Genomic DNA, 19,042 nt, shown 5'->3' on the forward strand with positions numbered 1-19,042 from the left:
TCATTGTAGGGGCTGCAGAGTATTTTCTTGTAAAAGACCATGCTTGTAAAAGACCGCACTACACATGGTCTCACAGGGGTGTCTGTCAGCTTACACTCCCTCCATCTCTTTGCCTCCCTTCATCACACAGGTTGTAGGAATAGTGGCCCCTCCTCCCTTACTGAACCTTTGTTACAGAATCAGCAGGCAGAGGAGCCTTGAATCTCCTCCTCTTGACCAACCTGTAGCCCCAGGCATAGTTACAGCTCTGGGCTTACCAAAGGCTGAGGCCTCCACCCCCTCTTCCGGTCCTGCCTCCCACCCCCTGGTCATGTGGCACCTTGGCAGGGTCACAGACACCCTCCGGCAGCAGCCCTGGGTGCAGTGGCCAGCTAGGCAGCCCGAGTTTGGGGTCAGGACCAGAAGGAGATGATGATGTGGAGTCTGACCTCAGCGTCTAGAGAGTGGGGAAAGCCATCTAGCGTTTAATATCCGGGAGCCTGGGTGATTAGGTTCTAGCAATGACTCTACATCCGCTTCCCATGGGACTATGAGCAAGTCAGCTTCCCTCCCGAGACTCACTTTTCTCATCTGCAAAATGGGTGTCATAATTTCACCTCAAAGAATTGTTAAAATAGGCTGGGTGTGGTGGCTCATGCCTGTAATCCCAGCACTTTGGGAGGCCGAGGCAGATGGATCACTTGAGGCCAGGAGTTCGAGACCAGCCTGACCCACATGGTGAAATCCTGTCTCTACTAAAAATACAAAAATTAGCCAGATGTGGTGGCACATGCCTGTAATCCCAGCTACTTGGGAGGCTGAGGCAGGAGAATCGCTTGAATCCAGTGAGTGGAGGTTGCAGTGAGCCAAGATGGCACCATTGCACTCCAGTCTGGGTGACAAGAGCAAAACTCCATTTCAAGAAAAAGAAAAAAGAATTGTTAAAGAACATGTGATTTACAAATGGCAAAGTGCTCACAAATATAAGGGGCTATTATTATCCTTATTTGGGGGTGGGGGTGGGCTGGACATGGCAGAGGAAAGCGGTGGTGACTTATACTCCCCTACTCTCCCTCCCTGAATCCCCGTGAAGGAAACAGCTACATGATTCAGCGTAAGGACTGGGACTTATCTGAGTATAGTTACAAGGACCCAGAGGACCAAGGAAACCTCTATATTGGTGAGTACAGTTGTGGTAGCCCATCGGGTGATAAAGGGGTGGGGGCTTAGTCCCTGCTGGAAAGGTGAGGCCAGAGTGCAGTTGTGACTAATGGCATTTAGTTAAAGTAGCGCACAAGGATTAACCAGCACCTGTATGCCAGGCCCTGTTCCAAGCTCTCAAGATGTGAAGTTCCTGCCTTCAGGGTGCTCACAGTCCAGTGTCCAGGCAGGAACCGAGCTGGGATGGGGCGTGGCTACTGGCCACCTGGAGTCTACCTACTTGCCGTACTTAGAAGAGTGGGATAGAACATCATGGTGGGGGTCAGCGGAAGGGATGGGGAGATGGTCCAGAGTAGAAAGGGACAAAACTGACTGGGCCTTTGGTTCAATATCTTCCCTCTATCCCAGGGTACACGGTGCAGGTAGGCAGCGCCATCCTGCACCCCACAGATATCACTATTGTGACAGGTGCCCCACGGCACCGACATATGGGCGCAGTCTTCTTGCTGAGCCGGGAAGCTGGTGGAGACCTGCGGAGGAGGCAGGTGCTGGAGGGCTCACAGGTGGGCGCCTATTTTGGCAGCGCCATTGCCCTAGCAGACCTGAACAATGATGGGTAAGAATCCAGGGACATCCTCTGGGGCCAGGGAGAGCGACGGGTGGGGAAGGCTTACCTAAGCCAGGTCAGGGGAGTGGAGGATTTGCCATTGTGTGTCTGTTTGCATGTTGTTTGCAGGGGTTTGCCATCAGGCTGTATGGGAGTCTGGGCGTTTACATATGGCGTTTGTGTGACCCAAGCATTTGCTTGTTTCTGCTTGTTGTTTGTATGGCTCCGGGGGTGTGGGTTGTTTAGGTGTGATGTGCCTGCATGGCTTCTCCATGACATATGTCTCCTATTTGGTGGGTCATGTTGGCATTTCCATGTCCTTCCCACCCATGACCTATGGCCAGAAGAGCCATTTGCAGAGCGCTGTGCCCTGGCACAGTCACACCTAAACAAGAACTACGCTGCATATTGGAGGCCGACCTCACACTCCCATTTCCCTCTCCTCTCCTGTGCAGGTGGCAGGACCTTCTGGTGGGCGCCCCCCACTACTTTGAGAGGAAAGAGGAGGTGGGGGGTGCCGTCTATGTCTTCATGAACCAGGCGGGAACCTCCTTCCCTGCCCACCCCTCCCTCCTTCTTCATGGCCCCAGTGGCTCTGCTTTCGGCTTCTCCATGGCCAGCATTGGTGACATCAACCAGGATGGATTTCAGGGTATGAGCCAGCACCCCTCCCCCAGTCCCCCTACTGACTGAGCGCCAGCTGCATACCAGGCTTGACAGGGCCTGCAAATGAGGCAAGATGGGGCCACACCTGGGGAGCTCGCAGCAGTACTAGAGACAGGACGTGCAGATGTGCAGAGGGAGCAGCAGAAGCAAGCTCGGTGGGCCTCCTGGAGGAGCTCGCATGCTGCTGTGCAGCCAAGCCTGGGCTGATGGTGCACAGTAGAGTACTGATGAGGCACAACACGGGCATGGAAACTGGCGTGGTGTGCCCAAATCTAGCGGGTGTGGAGTGTTCCCACCAGAGAGGAGACTGGAGAGGGAGTGGGGTGGGGTGGATGCTCTGAAAGCCAGGCGGAGTATCTTAGGGATTTATATTTGGGTAATGGTGGTGGTGGGGTGGTGGGGCATCCAGAGAAAGTTTTAGAGCAGGGAAGTGATGAAATCACTTTGTACCTTGAAGGATGATTCTGGAAGAAGTATGGGATGAGCGAGTGCAAGGGTGGAGCAAGGCTAGGGGAGTTGAGATCAAGAATGTAGTATCAGGTGGGAGCCCTGGACATAGGGGTTCTCATAAGTATTCTGCAGGACTTGGGGACCAATCAGACCTGGGGTATCAGGGACAGGGGCAGACCCAGGGCTGGAGTCAGTGCCACAGGGGCACCTGGCTTATCTGAAAGTCACTTCTCTGACAGCCTGAGTTTCCCAGGACATAGCTGAGAACCAAGAGGAAGGCAAAGGAGCCTCTGAAGAGCCAAAATCGGTGCCAGAAAGTTCAGTCAACAGAGGCCAACTGTGCACTGTGGAAGTCATTTGGTTTCTGCCTGGGACCTGCTTCCGCTTCCTTTACAGGCCTTTCTAACAAGCTTGGCTTGCTAATTCCTTAGGCCTTATCCGATCAGAAGCTGCAAACTGGAAAGAGTTCAGCTTTAGAAGATAACCAAATACTTGGGGTTTATTTGTGGAGATTGCTTGTGGAGATCATGATTAGGATTTTAAAAGCCTTGACGCTTTCAGTAAAGTCCACTGTAGTTCAAGTCCCAGCCCCTGGAGTGAGACAGACCTGGGCTGGTTTCCTCTTCTCTACACTCATTAGTTGTGAAGCTCTTGGTTTTTGGAGTGTATCCTCATCTATAAAGTGGAGGACAATAGTACCCACCCCACAGCTCTCTCATGAAAATGAAATGAAATGAATAGCTGGGCATGGTAGTGTATGCTGTCCCAGCTACTTGGGAGGCTGAGGTGGGAGGATCGCTTGAGTCCGGCAAGTTGAGGCTGCAGTGAGCTGTGACCATGCCACTGCACTCCAACCTGGGTGACAGAGCGAGACGCTGTCTACACACACACACACACACACACACACACTCTCTCTCTCTCTCTCTCTCTCTCTCTCTCTCTCTCTAAATGCTTGACAAGTACCTGGTAGAGATACCAAGTCACCTCCATCTCCTGAAGCTACTTTCCCACCCCTGATAGGAGGAAGCTGGGTTCCAGATGGTCCCAGTCTTCATCCTGAGCTGCAGAGCTCTGCCCTGTCCCTGATGCTCTGAGCGCTGCCCATCAGGGTAAGATCAATTCTGTTCTTGGCTCTATGGCCTGGAGCACAGAGTTAGGGAGATGTGGGGCCCAGAGTACCTGGGTGACCTTGTCCTGCCTGTCTTCTGCAGATATTGCCGTAGGAGCCCCGTTTGAAGGCTTGGGCAAAGTGTACATCTACCACAGTAGCTCCCAGGGGCTCCTCAGACAGCCCCAGCAGGTACAGAGACGGAGATGGGTCTGCTGCCCCCACCAGCTGAGATGGGCCTTCCTTGCTTTCCTTCACCTACCCCTTCCCTGCAGCCCCTTGGGCCCTGCTCCCCAGAGCCCGTCCCCACCACTTTCCCCTGCCCCCAGGTAATCCACGGAGAGAAGCTGGGACTGCCTGGCTTGGCCACCTTCGGCTACTCCCTCAGTGGGCAGATGGATGTGGACGAGAACTTCTATCCAGACCTTCTAGTGGGAAGCCTGTCAGACCGCATTGTGCTGCTGCGGTGAGCCAGGAGGCCAGTGAACAGGGGTTGTTCTCTTCTTCATCTCTGTCTGCACAGAGTCTCATCTCTGTCCATGTTTGCTTCAGCTCCTTGGAAGCCTGGGCCCCAACTCTGGCCTGAGCAGGCAGGAGGCACTGATATCTGTCTGGCTCTGTTGTCTCTGCAGGGCCCGGCCCGTCATCAACATCGTCTACAAGACCTTAGTGGCCAGGCCAGCTGTGCTGGACCCTGCAGTTTGCACACCCACCTCCTGGTGAGATTGCGCTGCCCACCTACTCCTCATTCCAGCAGGCCAGGAGGGGCCGCAGCTCCCAAACCCCTCCCCTGGCCTCCTGTCATCCCACCTTTAGAAATTTGATTCTTGGGGCCAGCATTTGCCCTCTCTACCCAACCTCATTAAAAAGCAAAATTCCTTGGAAGAGGTAATGGATGAATTGGGGGTCAGTAGAGTATAGTGGTTCAAAGTGGGAGCTCTGGACTGCCTGATTCAAATCCCAGCTATGCCAGTGCAGGGGTAGGCTCTGGGGAGCGAAGTCCCAGAGGAAGGGGAAAAGGGACGCATTTAAGTGGATGGATATGGAGGAGAGTCTCCTCGGGCAAATTATTAATCCCTCTGAGGCTCAGATTTCTTGCTTGTAAAACAGAATTGATAATAACCAATTCACAGGGCTGTGATAATTAAATGAGATAATATACAAAAAGTCCTTAGCACAGCACTGCATATACCCTAAGTGCTCAAAACATGTTAGTTGCTAAGAAAGTGACAGTACTGATGGTGATAACTTCGAGGTCTTTATGTGAATGAGGATTTTGGATCAGAAGGCAAAGGCAGACAGAGCAGGGAAACGGGGTGAGTGACGCAGGATCTGGACTGGAGATTGCTGCCTGGGTTCCGGACTGGACTCAGACAAGTCCTTCTGGGCCCTGGGCCTCAGTTTCCCCATTGGTGACCTCTAACCCTATTTTCTTTGGCTCTAAGGGAAGTGGAAGGGAAGGGGCCAGGGGCACCACAGACCCACTTTGTGGACTCTCCAGTTTTGTCCCTGCCTCTCTCCAGAAGGGCCTTGGTTTCCTTTTGCCCAGTACAGAGGCGAGAGCTAGGGCCTGGATGTGTGTGTCCCCCTGTGACCCGGCCCTCCTGTACATCCCTCCAACAGTGTGCAAGTGGAGCTATGCTTTGCCTACAACCAGAGTGCTGGAAACCCCAACTACAGGCGAAACATCAGTGAGTGCTGGTGTGCAGGGTGAAAGGGGTACACTTCTCTGGCCCCTTGCTGACCACTCTGTCTACCTGTAGCCCTGGCCTACACTCTGGAGGCTGACAGGGACCGCCGCCCGCCCCGGCTCCATTTTGCCGGCAGTGAGTCCGCGGTCTTCCATGGCTTCTTCTCTATGCCGGAGATGCGCTGCCAGAAGCTGGACCTGCTCCTGATGGTGAGGGAGGAGCAAGGGGCAGGATGAGGGCTCCTGGGCTCCTGGAGGAGGTGACCAGTGTCCCCCTAGATCAAGAGTGAGGGACACGGGTCTCCCCAGAGACATGTTGGGGATATTGGTTTGGAAGGCTATCGGTCTTTAGGGGTACAGTGCACAGCGCCCACACATGAGGAAAGATGGAGACCCTTGGGGTGGGGATGGCGTCAAAGGGCTTATTACCTCCAAGAAAAGTGAGGGGTATGGGAGCTCATGGCTCAGCCCATCTCTGGGAAAAGGGGTCCCTGAGTGGGGGTAAGCTCAGTCCCTCTCTGGGACATCAGGGTAGAAGGAGCTCAGCCTGGGGGCCCTGTGGATGAGGAGGTGAAGGGACCTTTGAGAAGGAGAAGCACTGTCTTTCCTCTTGAAGGGTCAGGAGGGTAGGAAGTTGCAATATGGCGATCCGACTAGAGGGAGTTCAGCCTGTAAGGTTTTCAGGGTGGAGGGGCCCCCAGCTCTTCTCTGTGGTTCAGGGTGGTGTGAGGAATCAGCTGGGGCAGGGAGCAGTGCAGGGCGGGGCTCAGCTCACCCTCTCTCCCCAGGACAACCTCCGTGACAAACTCCGGCCCATCATCATCTCCATGAACTACTCTTTACCTTTGCGGATGCCCGATCGCCCTCGACTGGGGCTGCGGTCCCTGGACGCCTACCCCATCCTCAACGAGGCACAGTCTCTGGAGAACCACACTGAGGTGGGTGGGGCCGGGGCCTGGACTGGAAGACCAGGGACCAGGAGGGCGGTGGGGCAAGAAGGCACTGGGTGTGGTGTGACCCTCACACCTCCGGCCACCCCCAGATCCAGTTCCAGAAGGAGTGCGGGCCTGACAACAAGTGTGAGAGTAACTTGCAGATGCGGGCAGCCTTCGTGTCGGAGCAGCTGCGGAAGCTGAGCAGGTGGCCAAGGGTGGGGCGGGGCTTCCTTGACTGGCAGGGTGGGGGCGGAGCCTCATGCCAAGGCAAGCCCGAGGGGCGGGGCTTTAGCGGGACAGATGGGATCATCAGAAAAGGGGCTTTCTTCTCCAGGTAAGACTAGAGGGTGAGGTCTGGCTGTCTTGAGAAGGGGCTTTTCTCACCTAGGAGACCCCAGGGGCGGGGCCTAGTTGATCTTGGAGGGCCCTGGGGGCGGGGCTTTGGCTGAGTCCTGGCCTCCTGCTCTCAGGCTCCAGTATAGCAGAGACGTCCGGAAACTGCTCCTGAGCATCAACGTGACGAACCCTCGGACTTCGGATCGCGTCGGGGAGGATGCCCACGAGGCGCTGCTCACCCTGGTGGTGCCTCCCGCCCTGCTGCTGTCCTCAGTGCGCCCCGTGAGTGCCCGCCGGCCGGCTCAGAGCCCAAGCAGGGCTCCACCGCGGCTTTGCATCCCCATATGCATGTCCTGTGCAGGTGTTGTCATCTGCCACGTGCCCCGCTCCTCTGGTCTGGGCCTCCTCCGGGGCCTTAGCGTCTTTGCTGCTTGGAGAACCCGGTTCTCAAGCTCTAGGGCTTCTTACCCTGCACCACGGAGGAGGGAGGACAAGCCCTACTTTGACCCGACCGTGACCTAATTATTCTCCTTCTTTCCTCAGCCTGGGGCCTGCCAAGATAATGAGACCATCTTTTGTGAGCTGGGGAACCCCTTCAAACGGAACCAGAGGGTGAGCACTGGCCACACCCTCCCTGGGTCCCCTCTGATGAACTCCTTGTCCTTCTAGCTTCTGCCTGCCTGCTTCCCGGGCTCCCTCGAAGTGGAGAGCCACAGTGAGGGAGGGGAGACCCACTAGAGGGTGAGAAGAGGCCCAGAAACTAAGACAAATGGGGCTGCTAGGGAGCTGTGCAGAAAGCTAGAACAGGTGAGGGGGAGGAAACTAGTTTTACCAAGCATCAGCTGTGCGCCGGCCCCTGAGCCCAGCACGGTGCTTCTTTGATATCATTCTCACAGCCTTCTGCGGAGGTAGATGCTCTTTTACAGAAGAGGAAACACACACTTAGAAAGTTTCAGTGACCTGCTCAAGGCTGCGTAGCTCAAAAGTAGCAGAGCTGCGACCCCCACGGAGGAAAAGGGGAAAGAGAGACAGAAGTGAGATAGGGAGGTGGAGACCCCTCACCCAGAACAGGAGGAGGAGGAGGAGGAGAAGGCCAGAAAGCCAACTAGAATAGTGTGCAGGAGCCCTCCTTCCCCATGATATCATCCCCGCCAGGCCCCATCTCTGCCTCCCTGACTCTTTTGGCAGATGGAGCTGCTCATCGCCTTTGAGGTCACTGGGGTGACCCTGCACACAAGGGAGCTTCAGGTGCAGCTGCAGCTCTCCACGTGAGTGACCTTGAGAAGCCAGTCTGGGTCAGGGCTGAGGTATCCTGGATCACCTTCCTACCCCCTGCATTTCCTTCCAAGGTCAAGTCACCAGGACAACCTGCAGCCCATGACCCTGACTCTGCTGGTGGACTATACACTCCAGACCTCGCTCAGCATGTGGGTACCACTCTCCATACCCTCTCCCCGAGCCTGCTGTGCCTGAGCTAGGGGTTCCCTATCCCCAAGGTACCTTCCAAGCTCCTCTGACACCTCTCTTGACCCAGTGTCCTCAGGCCTCTACCTCCCCTGGGTCATCCTTTCCTTAACAACACCAGTCACTGTTATTATTGTTACTATGATTATTCCCCCTCTAAGCAGGCAGAAGTGGAGGAATCAGCAAGCTGGGGGCTAAGGTGTTGTCCCTCCCATTTTATAAGAGCTCATTGTGTTAAGGGTTTTATATCCATCGTCTCAATGAATTCTCACAGCAGCCCTATGGTACAACAGCCATAATTAAGTCCATTTTACAGATGAGGAGACCGAGACTCAGGGAGGATAAATAGCTTGCTTGAGTCCATACAGCTGGTAAATGGCAGAGCTGGGGTTTCTATTGAGGTGCCTGATGTCGGAGGGGCTGTAGTTAACCAGCTTTCATGCCCACCCCTTCTGCCAGGGCTCTGGTCTCCTGTCCCCCATGACTCCAGCATCCTTCTTACCCTTAGGGTAAATCACCGGCTACAAAGCTTCTTTGGGGGGACAGTGATGGGCGAGTCTGGCATGAAAACTGTGGAGGATGTGGGAAGCCCCCTCAAGTATGAATTCCAGGTAAGGGGCTCTCTGGGGTCCTGGGCTGGGGACTCATAGGAAGGATGGTTTTTATTTTTTCTGAGGTCTGAAGGTGGGAGGGTTGGGGGTTGGTAAGATGGAGGTGGTTTTCCAGGAGAGAATGACCATGACACATCTTGTGCCCACAGGTGGGCCCAATGGGGGAGGGGCTGGTGGGCCTGGGGACCCTGGTCCTAGGTCTGGAGTGGCCCTATGAAGTCAGCAATGGCAAGTGGCTGCTGTACCCCACGGAGATCACGGTCCATGGCAATGGGTCCTGGCCCTGCCAACCACCTGGAGACCTCGTCAACCCTCTCAACCTCACCCTTTCTGTAAGGACACCATCAGGGATATTTGATTTGCATCTCATTTGCATGCTGCAGGGCAGAAGGGGCCAGTGTCTTTCCCTCCCTCCCCTCATATCCCTTTGGCAACCTGTCTCTTCCCCCCTTTCCCCTCTGGCAACCCTTCTCCCAATTCTTCCTCTGCCCTGCCAGCAAATCTCCTCTTTCCTTTCCAGGACCCTGGGGACAGGCCATCATCCCCACAGCGCAGGCGACGACAGCTGGATCCAGGGGGAGGCCAGGGCCCCCCACCTGTCACTCTGGCTGCTGCCAAAAAAGCCAAGTCTGAGACTGTGCTGGTGAGTGGCCGGGGTGGGATTGGAAGGGACTGCATCCACCCCATCACAGGGTGCCTGGGCACCAGGGGCACACAAAGCAAGGGAGACCTCAGTGTGATGAGGTGATGAGGCCCCTGCCCTTGGGAGCCTCCACACACAGCAGGGAGCCTCACCTCCTGCCCTCGGAGGGTGCTTTGCTCTGATGGGGAAGCATCGAAGACAAGGGACCAAAGGAGGAGACCCTGGCTAAGGAGCCCCAGCCTGCTGGGGATGATAGAGCTGCTCAGAGCCTTGGCGGCAGGAGGCAGTGTGGGGCAGGGCATTGTGGGTGGTGTGCGTGCCCTCTGCGGGTAGGGAGAAGAAAGCTGGCCTGGCAAGGAGGTTGAAGCCCAGCTGGGTAGAGAGTGGGGAGTGGGGTCCCAGGGGCAGGGAGCCGGCAGGGAAGTGGGTGTAGGAGGTTGGGCCCTGTTTACATGAGCAGGGGCCAGATTCCATGGTATCCATCTGTCTGGCATTATATGAGCTTTGCCCAAAGAATGTGTCTGAAAAGCATAACTGTGAGGTGGGGGGCGTGTGCGTGAGTGAAAGGATGTCAGGCCCCTTCGGGTCACCCAGAGGTGAAACAAAGCCTGGGAGGGCGGCAGGTAAGGAGCACAGCGTGAGGAATCTGGAGGCCCAGACCGTGTCACGTCTTGCGTTCCCTGCCTCCTCAGACCTGTGCCACTGGCCGTGCCCGCTGTGTGTGGCTGGAGTGCCCCATCCCTGATGCCCCCATTGTCACCAACGTGACCGTGAAGGCACGAGTGTGGAACAGCACCTTCATCGAGGTCAGTGCCTGGGTCTGAAGGTCTCCCCACCACCCATCCCGGCGGGGAGGACCAGGGTCGTAACAGGGCTGCGTGTGAGAGCTGGGCTGCATGGTTGTGCACGTGTTTGTCTCCAGCCAAAATGACCTCTCCCGTGTCCATTATGTATCCATTACTTCCCACCTCTGTGCCTTTCCCCAGGCTATTCCTTCACCCTGGAATGCCCGCTTCCCCTCTGTCATCTCGGCATGTAAACTCCTACTTGGTTTTCAAGGTCTCTGTCAGATGCTTCCCATCAGTGAGGTCTTTTCTGGCTCTTCCAGCTGAAAATGACCTCTCTTCTAAAGGACACCCACCTAACTTTCTCAGAAGCCACATGTGCCTTTATCACACTTGACTCTGGGTTGCAATGACTCACGTGCCAACTTTCTCATGCCATGTAGACCAAACTTTTTCTCTGTGTGACTAGATTAGAAATCTTCAACTTTGCAGGCCATAGAGTTTCTGTTGCCACTACTCAGTTCTGCCACTGCAGCACAAAAACAGCCATACAAATGAATGGGCGTGGCTGTGTGCCAAAAACACTTCATTCACAAAAGCAGGTGCTGGGCCAGATTCAGCCCACGGGCCTGACCTAGACCATGACCTTCATTGTCTCGGCTGTCCCCAGCATCCAGCACAGGACCTGACGCACAAATGAATGAACAAATAAATGAATGATGTGCATTTGTGTGTGGAGGGGAGGCCTGGCTGACAGATCCTTTGGGGTGCTGTTTAAGGATGCTGCATGGTGGGTGGGTGATGGGGCAGGGGTGCTTAGGGTCGAAGGGAGGCTCAGAGGAGTGTCTTGACCCACCCCCTCCCCATCCAGGATTACAGAGACTTTGACCGAGTCCGGGTAAATGGCGGGGCTACCCTGTTCCTCCGAACCAGCGTCCCCACCATCAACATGGAGAACAAGACCACGTGGGTGAGTGACATGTTCACTAGGACAGCAGTCTCCAGCCAGAGCTTGGGAGAGCCAGACATCTTTTAAGAGCACATTGACACGCTTCAGCCCTGTGGTTCTCAATCTTGGCAGCACGATAAGAGTCATCGGGAGGAGTTCTGGTGTCTGGACCGCACCCAGAGCAATTAAACTCAAGTCCCTGGGAGTGGATTCCCGTATTGCTGTGTTTAAAGTCCCCCAAGTGATGCTAATGTGCAACCCGGGCTGAGAGGCACTGTATTCGCTTCTGTGATCTGCACAGTGTCTTCATGAAGAGTAGGGCTGGGATCACCTCTCTGTTTTATGGCTGAGAAACTGAGGCCTAGAGGGATGTGAGTGGCCTCCCCAAAGTGGCACAGCTTGTCAGGGGCTGGAACATGGGCCTCCTGATTATCTCACCATTGTCACATCCACCATGGACACGTGAGCTTCTGGCCACAGGCAATATATATATAGAGAGAGAAAGGCAGGATAACAAGGCAGAATGGAGGTTCAGCTATGAGAACCTGTTCAGTATTGGCAGACGATGTCCTCGTCTACATGACAGAAAAAAGAAGCCATGAAAAGCTATTATTTTATTTTATTTTGCTTCAGAGACAGGGTGTCACTCTGTTGCCCCAGCTGGAATGCAGTGGTGTGATCATAGCTCGCTGCAGCCCTGAGCTCCTGGGCTCAAGAAAGCCTCCCACCTCAGCCTCCTGAGTAGCTGAGACAACAGCCATGTGCCACGATGCCCAGCTAATTTTTTATTTTTAGTAGAGATGAAGTCTCACTGTGTTGCTCAGGCTGGTCTTAAACTCCTGGTCTCAAGTAGTCCTCCCACCTCAGCCTCCCAAAGCACTGAGATTACAGGTATTAGCTACCACACCTGGCCCAAAAACCTACTAGACCCAATAAGAGAATTCAGGAAGTCCAAGAGGTCAAAACAAGATCAAAATACCCAACCCCCCTCGAGTTCCTACATGCTAGCAATAACCAATCATATAGTTGCAAAGATCCCATGCAAATTCATCAGAAAAGTGACAGAGCATCTAGGAATACTAGGAATAAATATAACAAGAAATGTGCAAGAAAATGGCTAGAAAAAAGTCAATATTATCAAGTTGTCAGATCTTCCCACCCAAGTTATGCGTCTCAGTAGGATTCAGGAAACTTGAAAAAGAAGTTCCCAAACTTGATTCTGAGTTGCATCTAGAAGAATACATATGATAAAATTGCTAATAATTCGTTGTGAAAAGGATGTAAGTGAAGATATGTGGGAGATACGTATAGGGAGCCAAATGCAGGGTTGGTTATATACGTTATTGTACATTTCCTAAGATAAATTAATGTAGTGTAGAAGAGGTGGAAGAAGAGCCAGAAAGATCAGTGGAACAAAATGGAACTTTATGAGACAGATGACCTTTTTAATCTGTGGAGAAAGGTAGATTATTAAGTAGTGTTAGGAGAACACATTTGGAAAATAAAGACAAACCTCTACCTCACACCGTAAATAGAGCCAGATTCAATATTTAAATGTAGCAATTAAAATGAATATGCCAGAACATAATATAGGATTTTAACAGTAATCTTTAATTATGGGAAGAGTGAGTTATAAAGCCGGAAGTCACAAAGAAAAAACGTGATAAATTAGACTGTGAACATTTAAATCTGTACACAGGAAAAGAGTAAAGAAACTAAAAGGAACTGAGCCTGGTGGCTCCCGCTTGTAATCCCAGAACTTTGGAGACTGAGGCAGACAGACTGCTTGAGCCCAGCCTTATCTCTACAGATAAATACAAAAATTAGCTGGGTGCGGTGGTGCACACCTGTAGTCCCAGCTACTTGGGAGGCTAAGGCAGAAGAATCGCTTGAGCCCAGGAGGCTGAGGCTGCAGTGAGCTGTGATTGTGCCACTGCACTCCAGCCTGGGTGACAGAGTGAGACCTTGTTACAAAACATAAACAAAAACTAAAAGGGCAAATGATATACTGCTTTTAAAAAATGTTGACAGCATATATGACAAAATATTGATATGTATTTTTTAATATATGAAGGATATTAATAGGCAGTATACATAGGGTGAAATACAAATGTTCATCTTACTCATAAAAAAATAGAAATCATAGCAACAAGATTTTTCTTGCCAGCACTATTAAAAAAAGAATAATGCTGGCCAGGTGCAGTGGCTCACATCTATAATCCCAGCACTTTGGGAGGCCAAGGTGGGCGGATCATTTGAGGTCAGTCTGAGACTAGCCTGGACAACATAGCAAAAATTAGCTGGACGTGGTGGTAAATGCCTGTAATCCTAGCTACTGAGGAGACCGAGGCAGGAGAATTCCTTAAACCTAGGAGATGGATATTGTAGTGAGCCTAGATCGTGCGCCACTGCACTCCAGCCTGGGCGATAGAGTAAAACTCTGTCTCAAAAAAAAAAAATAAATAAATTATAATGCTGTCTAATGCCGATGAGGCGGAGGGAAATGCAATTGATTTGGAAGATAAATTGGTAGATTCTTTTAGGAGATGAAGTTTTCAATATGTATTAAAATTTAGAGTGCCCATTTCCTTAGATCCAGCACATGAGAATATTGTAAGGAGCCAATAGGACAAGCGTACAAAGATAAATGTACGGGGATTTCAAGAATTATTTATAATGGCAGAAAATTGGAAACAATCTAAAAGCCTTTCAGTAGGAGATTGGGTCAATAAATTATAGTACATTTCCTTCAATGACTGTGCAGTCCTCAGGAGAAATTAAGTTGATCTTTATCAATTGACACGGAAAGGTTGCTGGCTGGGCATGGTGGCTCATGCCTATAATCCTAATACTTTGGGAGGCCGAGGTAGGAGGATTGATTGAGCTTAGGAGTTTGAGGCTATCCTGGGCAAAAAGTGAGACTCATCTTTACAAAAAAAAAAAAAAAAAAATCAAGAAATTATCTGGATGTGGTGGCACATGGTCCCAGCTACACTGGAGGCTGAGGCAGGAGAATTGCTTGAGCCCAGGAGGTGGTCTCCAGTGACATGTTTGTGTCACTGCACTCAAGGCTGAGCAACACAGTGAGACCCTGTCTTGAAAAGAAACGGGTTGCTGAAGAGTGTATGTGGCATGACCCCATTTATGTAGACCATATTAATATCCCATATTTAAAAACAGGGAAAGCGATTTACCAGAGATTACAGAGATAGTAATTTCTAGAGATTAAAATTACTGGGAACCAGCTGGGCATGGTGGCTCACGACTGTAATCCTAGCACTTTGGAAGGCCGAGGTGGGTAGATGACTTGAGGTTGGGAGTTCAAGACCGGCCTGGTCAACATGCTGAAACGCCCATCTCTAGTAAAAATACAAAAATTAGCCGGGTGTGGTGCTGAGCACCTGTGATCTTAGCTACTCAGGAGGCTGAGGCAGGAGAATTGCTTGAGCCCAGGAGGTGGAGGTTGCAGTGAGCCGAAATTGTGCCACTGCATTCCAGCCTGGGCAACAGAAAGGAACTCCATCTCGAAAATATACGTATGTATATATATGCATGTATATATATTACTGGGAACGTTTAGTTTTCTTTATATCATCTGTATTTTTTAAAAGATCATCAAAATAATTTTAAAAGAAGTGAAAATCATGTATAGTCAGAAAAAACACGGCTGGGCACAGTGGCTCACATCTGTAATCCCAGCACTTTGGAAGGCCAAGACAGGTGGATCACCTGAGGTTAGCAGTTAAAGACCAGCCTGGCCAATATGGTGAAACCCCATCTCTACTAAAAATACGAAAATTAGCCGGGCATGGTGGTGCATCCCTGTAATTCTAGCTACTTAGAAGGCTGCGGTAGGAGAATTGCTTGAACCTAGGAGGCAGTGTTGCAGTAAGCTGAGATCTCGCCACTGCACTCCAGCCTAGGTGACTGAGAAAAACTCTCGTTTCAAAAAACCCAAAAAAGCAAAACTCATATACACACACATCCATATTTATCTCCATTGTAGGGGAAGAAAACTAATGGGACTATTGACCAAGCGCAGTGGCTCATGCCTGTAATCCCAGCACTTTGGGAGGCTGAGGTCGGGAGTTCAAGACCAGTCTGGCCAGCATGGAGAACCCCGTCTACTAAAAAATAGAAAATTAGCTGGGCATGGTGGTACATGCCTGTAATCCTAGCTACTCGGGAGGCTGAGGCAGCAGAATCACTTGAGCCCAGGAGGCAGAGGTTGTAGTGAACAGAGATCATGCCATTGCACTCCAACCTGGGTGACAGAGCGAGACTCCATCTCCAAAAAAAAAAAAAAAAAAAAAGGGACTATATACTATGACTTCTTTGTGTTTTTTTTGTGAATATTTATGGAGTGCTTGCTGTGTGGCAGGTGTTGCTCTAAGCAGTTTTCTTATATTAAACATACTTAATTCTCCCCAGCAACCTATGAGATAGGTATTATTCCCATTTTACAGATGAACAACAGAGAGGTTAAGTACCTTGCCAAGACCACACAGCTAGTGAATAGCAAAGCTGGGTTGGAACCCAGGTAGTTGGCTCCAGAACCCCTGCTTTTGGCCGTTCTGCTATTCTGTGCGATAGGCATTATGATCCCCCCCATCAGAAAGCAGAAAGCATGAGATTCAGAGGGGTGCAATTGTCCATGGTCACACAGCTCGTCAGGGATGGAGCTGGTACCCAAGTCACAGGCCCACCTCCAGGCCACCTCCCAGATCTGAGGCTGCTCCTCTGGGGCCAGGTCTTTGCCTGGGAGAAGCAGGAAGGACCCCTGGACCTGCTCTCAGTGGGGCCGGCAGGGGCTTTTTCCAGTCCCAGGCTGCCCCCTACTGGCAGTAGGACAAACGGCAGGTGCCCTGGCCCAGCTGGCGATCAGAAGGGTGAGGAAGGGCCTAAGCGGGCAGACACAGGGCTGAGTCCACCTCTCCCCGCTCCAGTTCTCCGTGGACATTGACTCGGAGCTGGTGGAGGAGCTGCCGGCTGAGATCGAGCTGTGGCTGGTGCTGGTGGCCGTGGGTGCGGGGCTGCTGCTGCTGGGGCTGATTATCCTCCTGCTGTGGAAGGTTAGGAGCCCAGCCCCCCAACTCCCACTCCCGGACCTCCACCAGCACACTCACCACCCTTCCTCCAGCCCACACCTCCCCATCAAGGTCCTCCCTTCCATCACACCGCAGCCCTTCCTCCCTTTCCTCTCCACCTTCTCCCCCGGCTTTCAGGCTCACCCCCGGGCCTGGGTTAGTGGGGGGAGCTGCAAGCTGGAAAGGGGGACCCAGGAGCTCTGGCCTCTGACCACATCACCAAGCTGGGACTGAGCCCCAGCCCCCAGGCTCCCCAGCCCTCAGCCCTGGTCCACGCGTGCTGGTGAGGACAGCCCAGCGCCCCCCTGATGGCCCGTCCCCACCTCCTCCCCTCCTCAGTGCGGCTTCTTCAAGCGAGCCCGCACTCGCGCCCTGTATGAAGCTAAGAGGCAGAAAGCGGAGATGAAGAGCCAACCGTCAGAGACAGAGAGGCTGACCGACGACTACTGAGGGGGCAGCCCCTGCCCCCGGCCCACCCGGGTAACGGCCTCCGGGCCCCCTTCCCCGAGCCCCACAGCTGGCCAGGCCTCTGACTCTGTCCTATCTGCTCCTCTTCCTTTATGGGGCTGCTCTGACCTCATTCTGTACACACCGCCACCTCAAAGATCAGGCCACTCTGACTCCCATGCAGCCCTCTGGTCTGGCTTTCATCAGCCTCCCCCTGAGCCCCTCAGTGACTTGGGACCCCGTGAGGGAGCCATAAAACCCTCTCTGTGATGACTTTGCTTTCTGGGGATTGGAACAAGGTCAAGGGCAAGGCCAGGCCCCATCTCTGTAAACCACAGGCATGTCCAGAATAATTCTTCACTCCATTTCCATCCCTAGGAAAGGAGGGGAGCAGTAGAGACCCTCTTCCTGGGAACTAGCCCATTTCCTCCTGGGCAGCCCTTCCAGGATAGCAATGGACCCACTCCCAACGTGCTGGTCAGGGTGGACTGCCCTGTCTTCCTGGCCATCCTGCCGACTGTCTCTGCAGCTGCCCTCGGTCTCCATCTGCCTCTTCCTCTCCTGTCTGCCTTCCTCAGCTCCTCCTTCCTCTTGGGCCTGGGGTGGGGAAACTCATCCTCCATCTTTCAGTGCAGGGAGATGGGATGTGTTTCAGTGAAGAGTTCTGGCTTTGAGGACCTCTGTGGGGGAGAGGGAGAGGCCAGGCACTCCCGCCTGGCGGCCTCAGACTCTGGATGCTGATGTTCTTTCTCTTCTCCCTCCAACTCCAGTGTGACTTCTTTAAGCGGACCCGCTATTACCAGATCATGCCCAAGTACTACGCGGTGCGGATCCGTGAGGAGGAGCGCTACCCGCCTCCAGGGAGCACCCTGCCCACCAAGAAGCAGTGGGTGACCAGCTGGCAGACTCGGGACCTTTACTACTGATGTCCTCCCTGATCCCAGCCTCCCACCCCAGTATCTTTTTTTTTTTTTTGAGACAGTCTCACCCTGTCACCCAGGCAGCAGTGCAATGGCACTATCTCAGCTCACTACAATCTCTGCCTCCCGGGTTCAAGTGATTCTCCTGCCTCAGCCTCCCAAGTAGCTGGGAGTACAGGTGCTCACCACCACGCCTGGCTAATTTTTTTGTATCTTGAGTAGAGACAAGTTTTCACCATTTTGACCAGAGTGGTCTCGAACTCCTGACCTTGTGATCTGCCCGCGTCGGCCTCCCAAAGTGCTAGGATTACAGGTGTGAGCCACCGTGCCTGGCCCCAGTGTCTGCTTTCTTCCTATTTATCCTAAGTTATGCCTCTGACAGTCCACAGGGGCCACCGCTGCCTTTGGCTGGCACCAGCAGGCTCAGGCTCATCCACCTCATCAGTGCAGGCACATGCTGTCTGGCCACGGGCATCTCCCTGAAGTGGGGCCAGCACTATGGACCTTACAATGCCAAGCACGCTGCGGTCCCGTGCCCTAGACGCACATGGTGCCCACTGCTCATGGACCATGCTGGTGCATCACTGATGGTGCGTGGGCTCACCGTGTCCCAGCTTTTGCCTGCACCAAAACCGAGCCAAAAACCAAGCCAAAGGGCCTCAGCCAGAGCCGGGAGGAAAAGGCCCCCCAACATGGTGACACCTCCCCCTTTCACACTGGATCCATCTTGAGACACAGTCACCAGATTGACTTTGCTGTCAAAACTACTGACAGGGAGGAGCCCCCTGGATCCCCAGTTGGTGGCTCCCCAAACACCCAGGCCAGAGAGCTGGGGGTCCTGCCTAAGGTTGCCCATGGGGGCATTTGTAGGACCTGGCATGCTCAGACCTAAGAGCAAGGAACTAGAAAGAAGTTTCCAGAACAGCTTTCTTTCCTGCATCTCCGTGAAGCCTCTCTCCTCGGCCACAGACTGAACTCGCAGGGAATGCAGCTGGAAGGAACAAAGACAGGCAAACTGCAAGGCAGCCTGGCCCTCGCGCCCTGGGGAGCATGGTGGGAGCCTCCACGGAGAGGAGGGGACAGATTCTGGGCCAACATGTTGGAAGGCGGCAGAGGAGATGCCACTTCTGACTCACTGCTACCAGCCAGCCTCAGAAGAGCCTGGAGAGACTCTACAAGACCACGGAGGGAGTGACACTTGAAT

At 53.1% G+C, this 19,042-nt stretch overlaps 1 protein-coding gene across 5 annotated transcripts in view; it reads left to right on the forward strand.

The window, feature by feature from the left end:
* The window catches only part of ITGA3 (integrin subunit alpha 3), a 33,404-nt gene extending 15,488 nt beyond the window's left edge, over nt 1–17,916 (forward strand). For 4 of the 5 annotated variants that reach the window (XM_032279956.1, XM_032279958.1, XM_032279960.1 and 1 more), the window contains 21 exons: nt 1,073–1,159; nt 1,549–1,756; nt 2,203–2,399; nt 4,075–4,163; nt 4,301–4,437; nt 4,604–4,690; nt 5,595–5,662; nt 5,735–5,871; nt 6,450–6,599; nt 6,704–6,801; nt 7,067–7,214; nt 7,476–7,544; nt 8,121–8,200; nt 8,282–8,359; nt 8,905–9,007; nt 9,157–9,339; nt 9,528–9,650; nt 10,343–10,456; nt 11,307–11,405; nt 16,331–16,456; nt 17,689–17,916. In XM_032279956.1, the coding sequence (XP_032135847.1) occupies nt 1,073–1,159; nt 1,549–1,756; nt 2,203–2,399; nt 4,075–4,163; nt 4,301–4,437; nt 4,604–4,690; nt 5,595–5,662; nt 5,735–5,871; nt 6,450–6,599; nt 6,704–6,801; nt 7,067–7,214; nt 7,476–7,544; nt 8,121–8,200; nt 8,282–8,359; nt 8,905–9,007; nt 9,157–9,339; nt 9,528–9,650; nt 10,343–10,456; nt 11,307–11,405; nt 16,331–16,456; nt 17,689–17,844 (2,537 nt within the window). In that variant the 3' untranslated portion in view covers nt 17,845–17,916. Of the gene's footprint in view, nt 1–1,072; nt 1,160–1,548; nt 1,757–2,202; nt 2,400–4,074; nt 4,164–4,300; nt 4,438–4,603; nt 4,691–5,594; nt 5,663–5,734; nt 5,872–6,449; nt 6,600–6,703; nt 6,802–7,066; nt 7,215–7,475; nt 7,545–8,120; nt 8,201–8,281; nt 8,360–8,904; nt 9,008–9,156; nt 9,340–9,527; nt 9,651–10,342; nt 10,457–11,306; nt 11,406–16,330; nt 16,457–16,810; nt 16,952–17,688 lie in introns of all 5 variants that reach the window. The other variant, XM_032279957.1, reaches the window with a different exon arrangement.
* Nucleotides 17,917–19,042: the final 1,126 nt, after the last annotated feature.

The sequence above is a fragment of the Sapajus apella genome, unplaced genomic scaffold, assembly GCF_009761245.1.
Source record: "Sapajus apella isolate SASKATOON/1434 unplaced genomic scaffold, GSC_monkey_1.0 scaffold12, whole genome shotgun sequence".
Taxonomy (NCBI): Eukaryota; Metazoa; Chordata; class Mammalia; order Primates; family Cebidae; genus Sapajus; species Sapajus apella.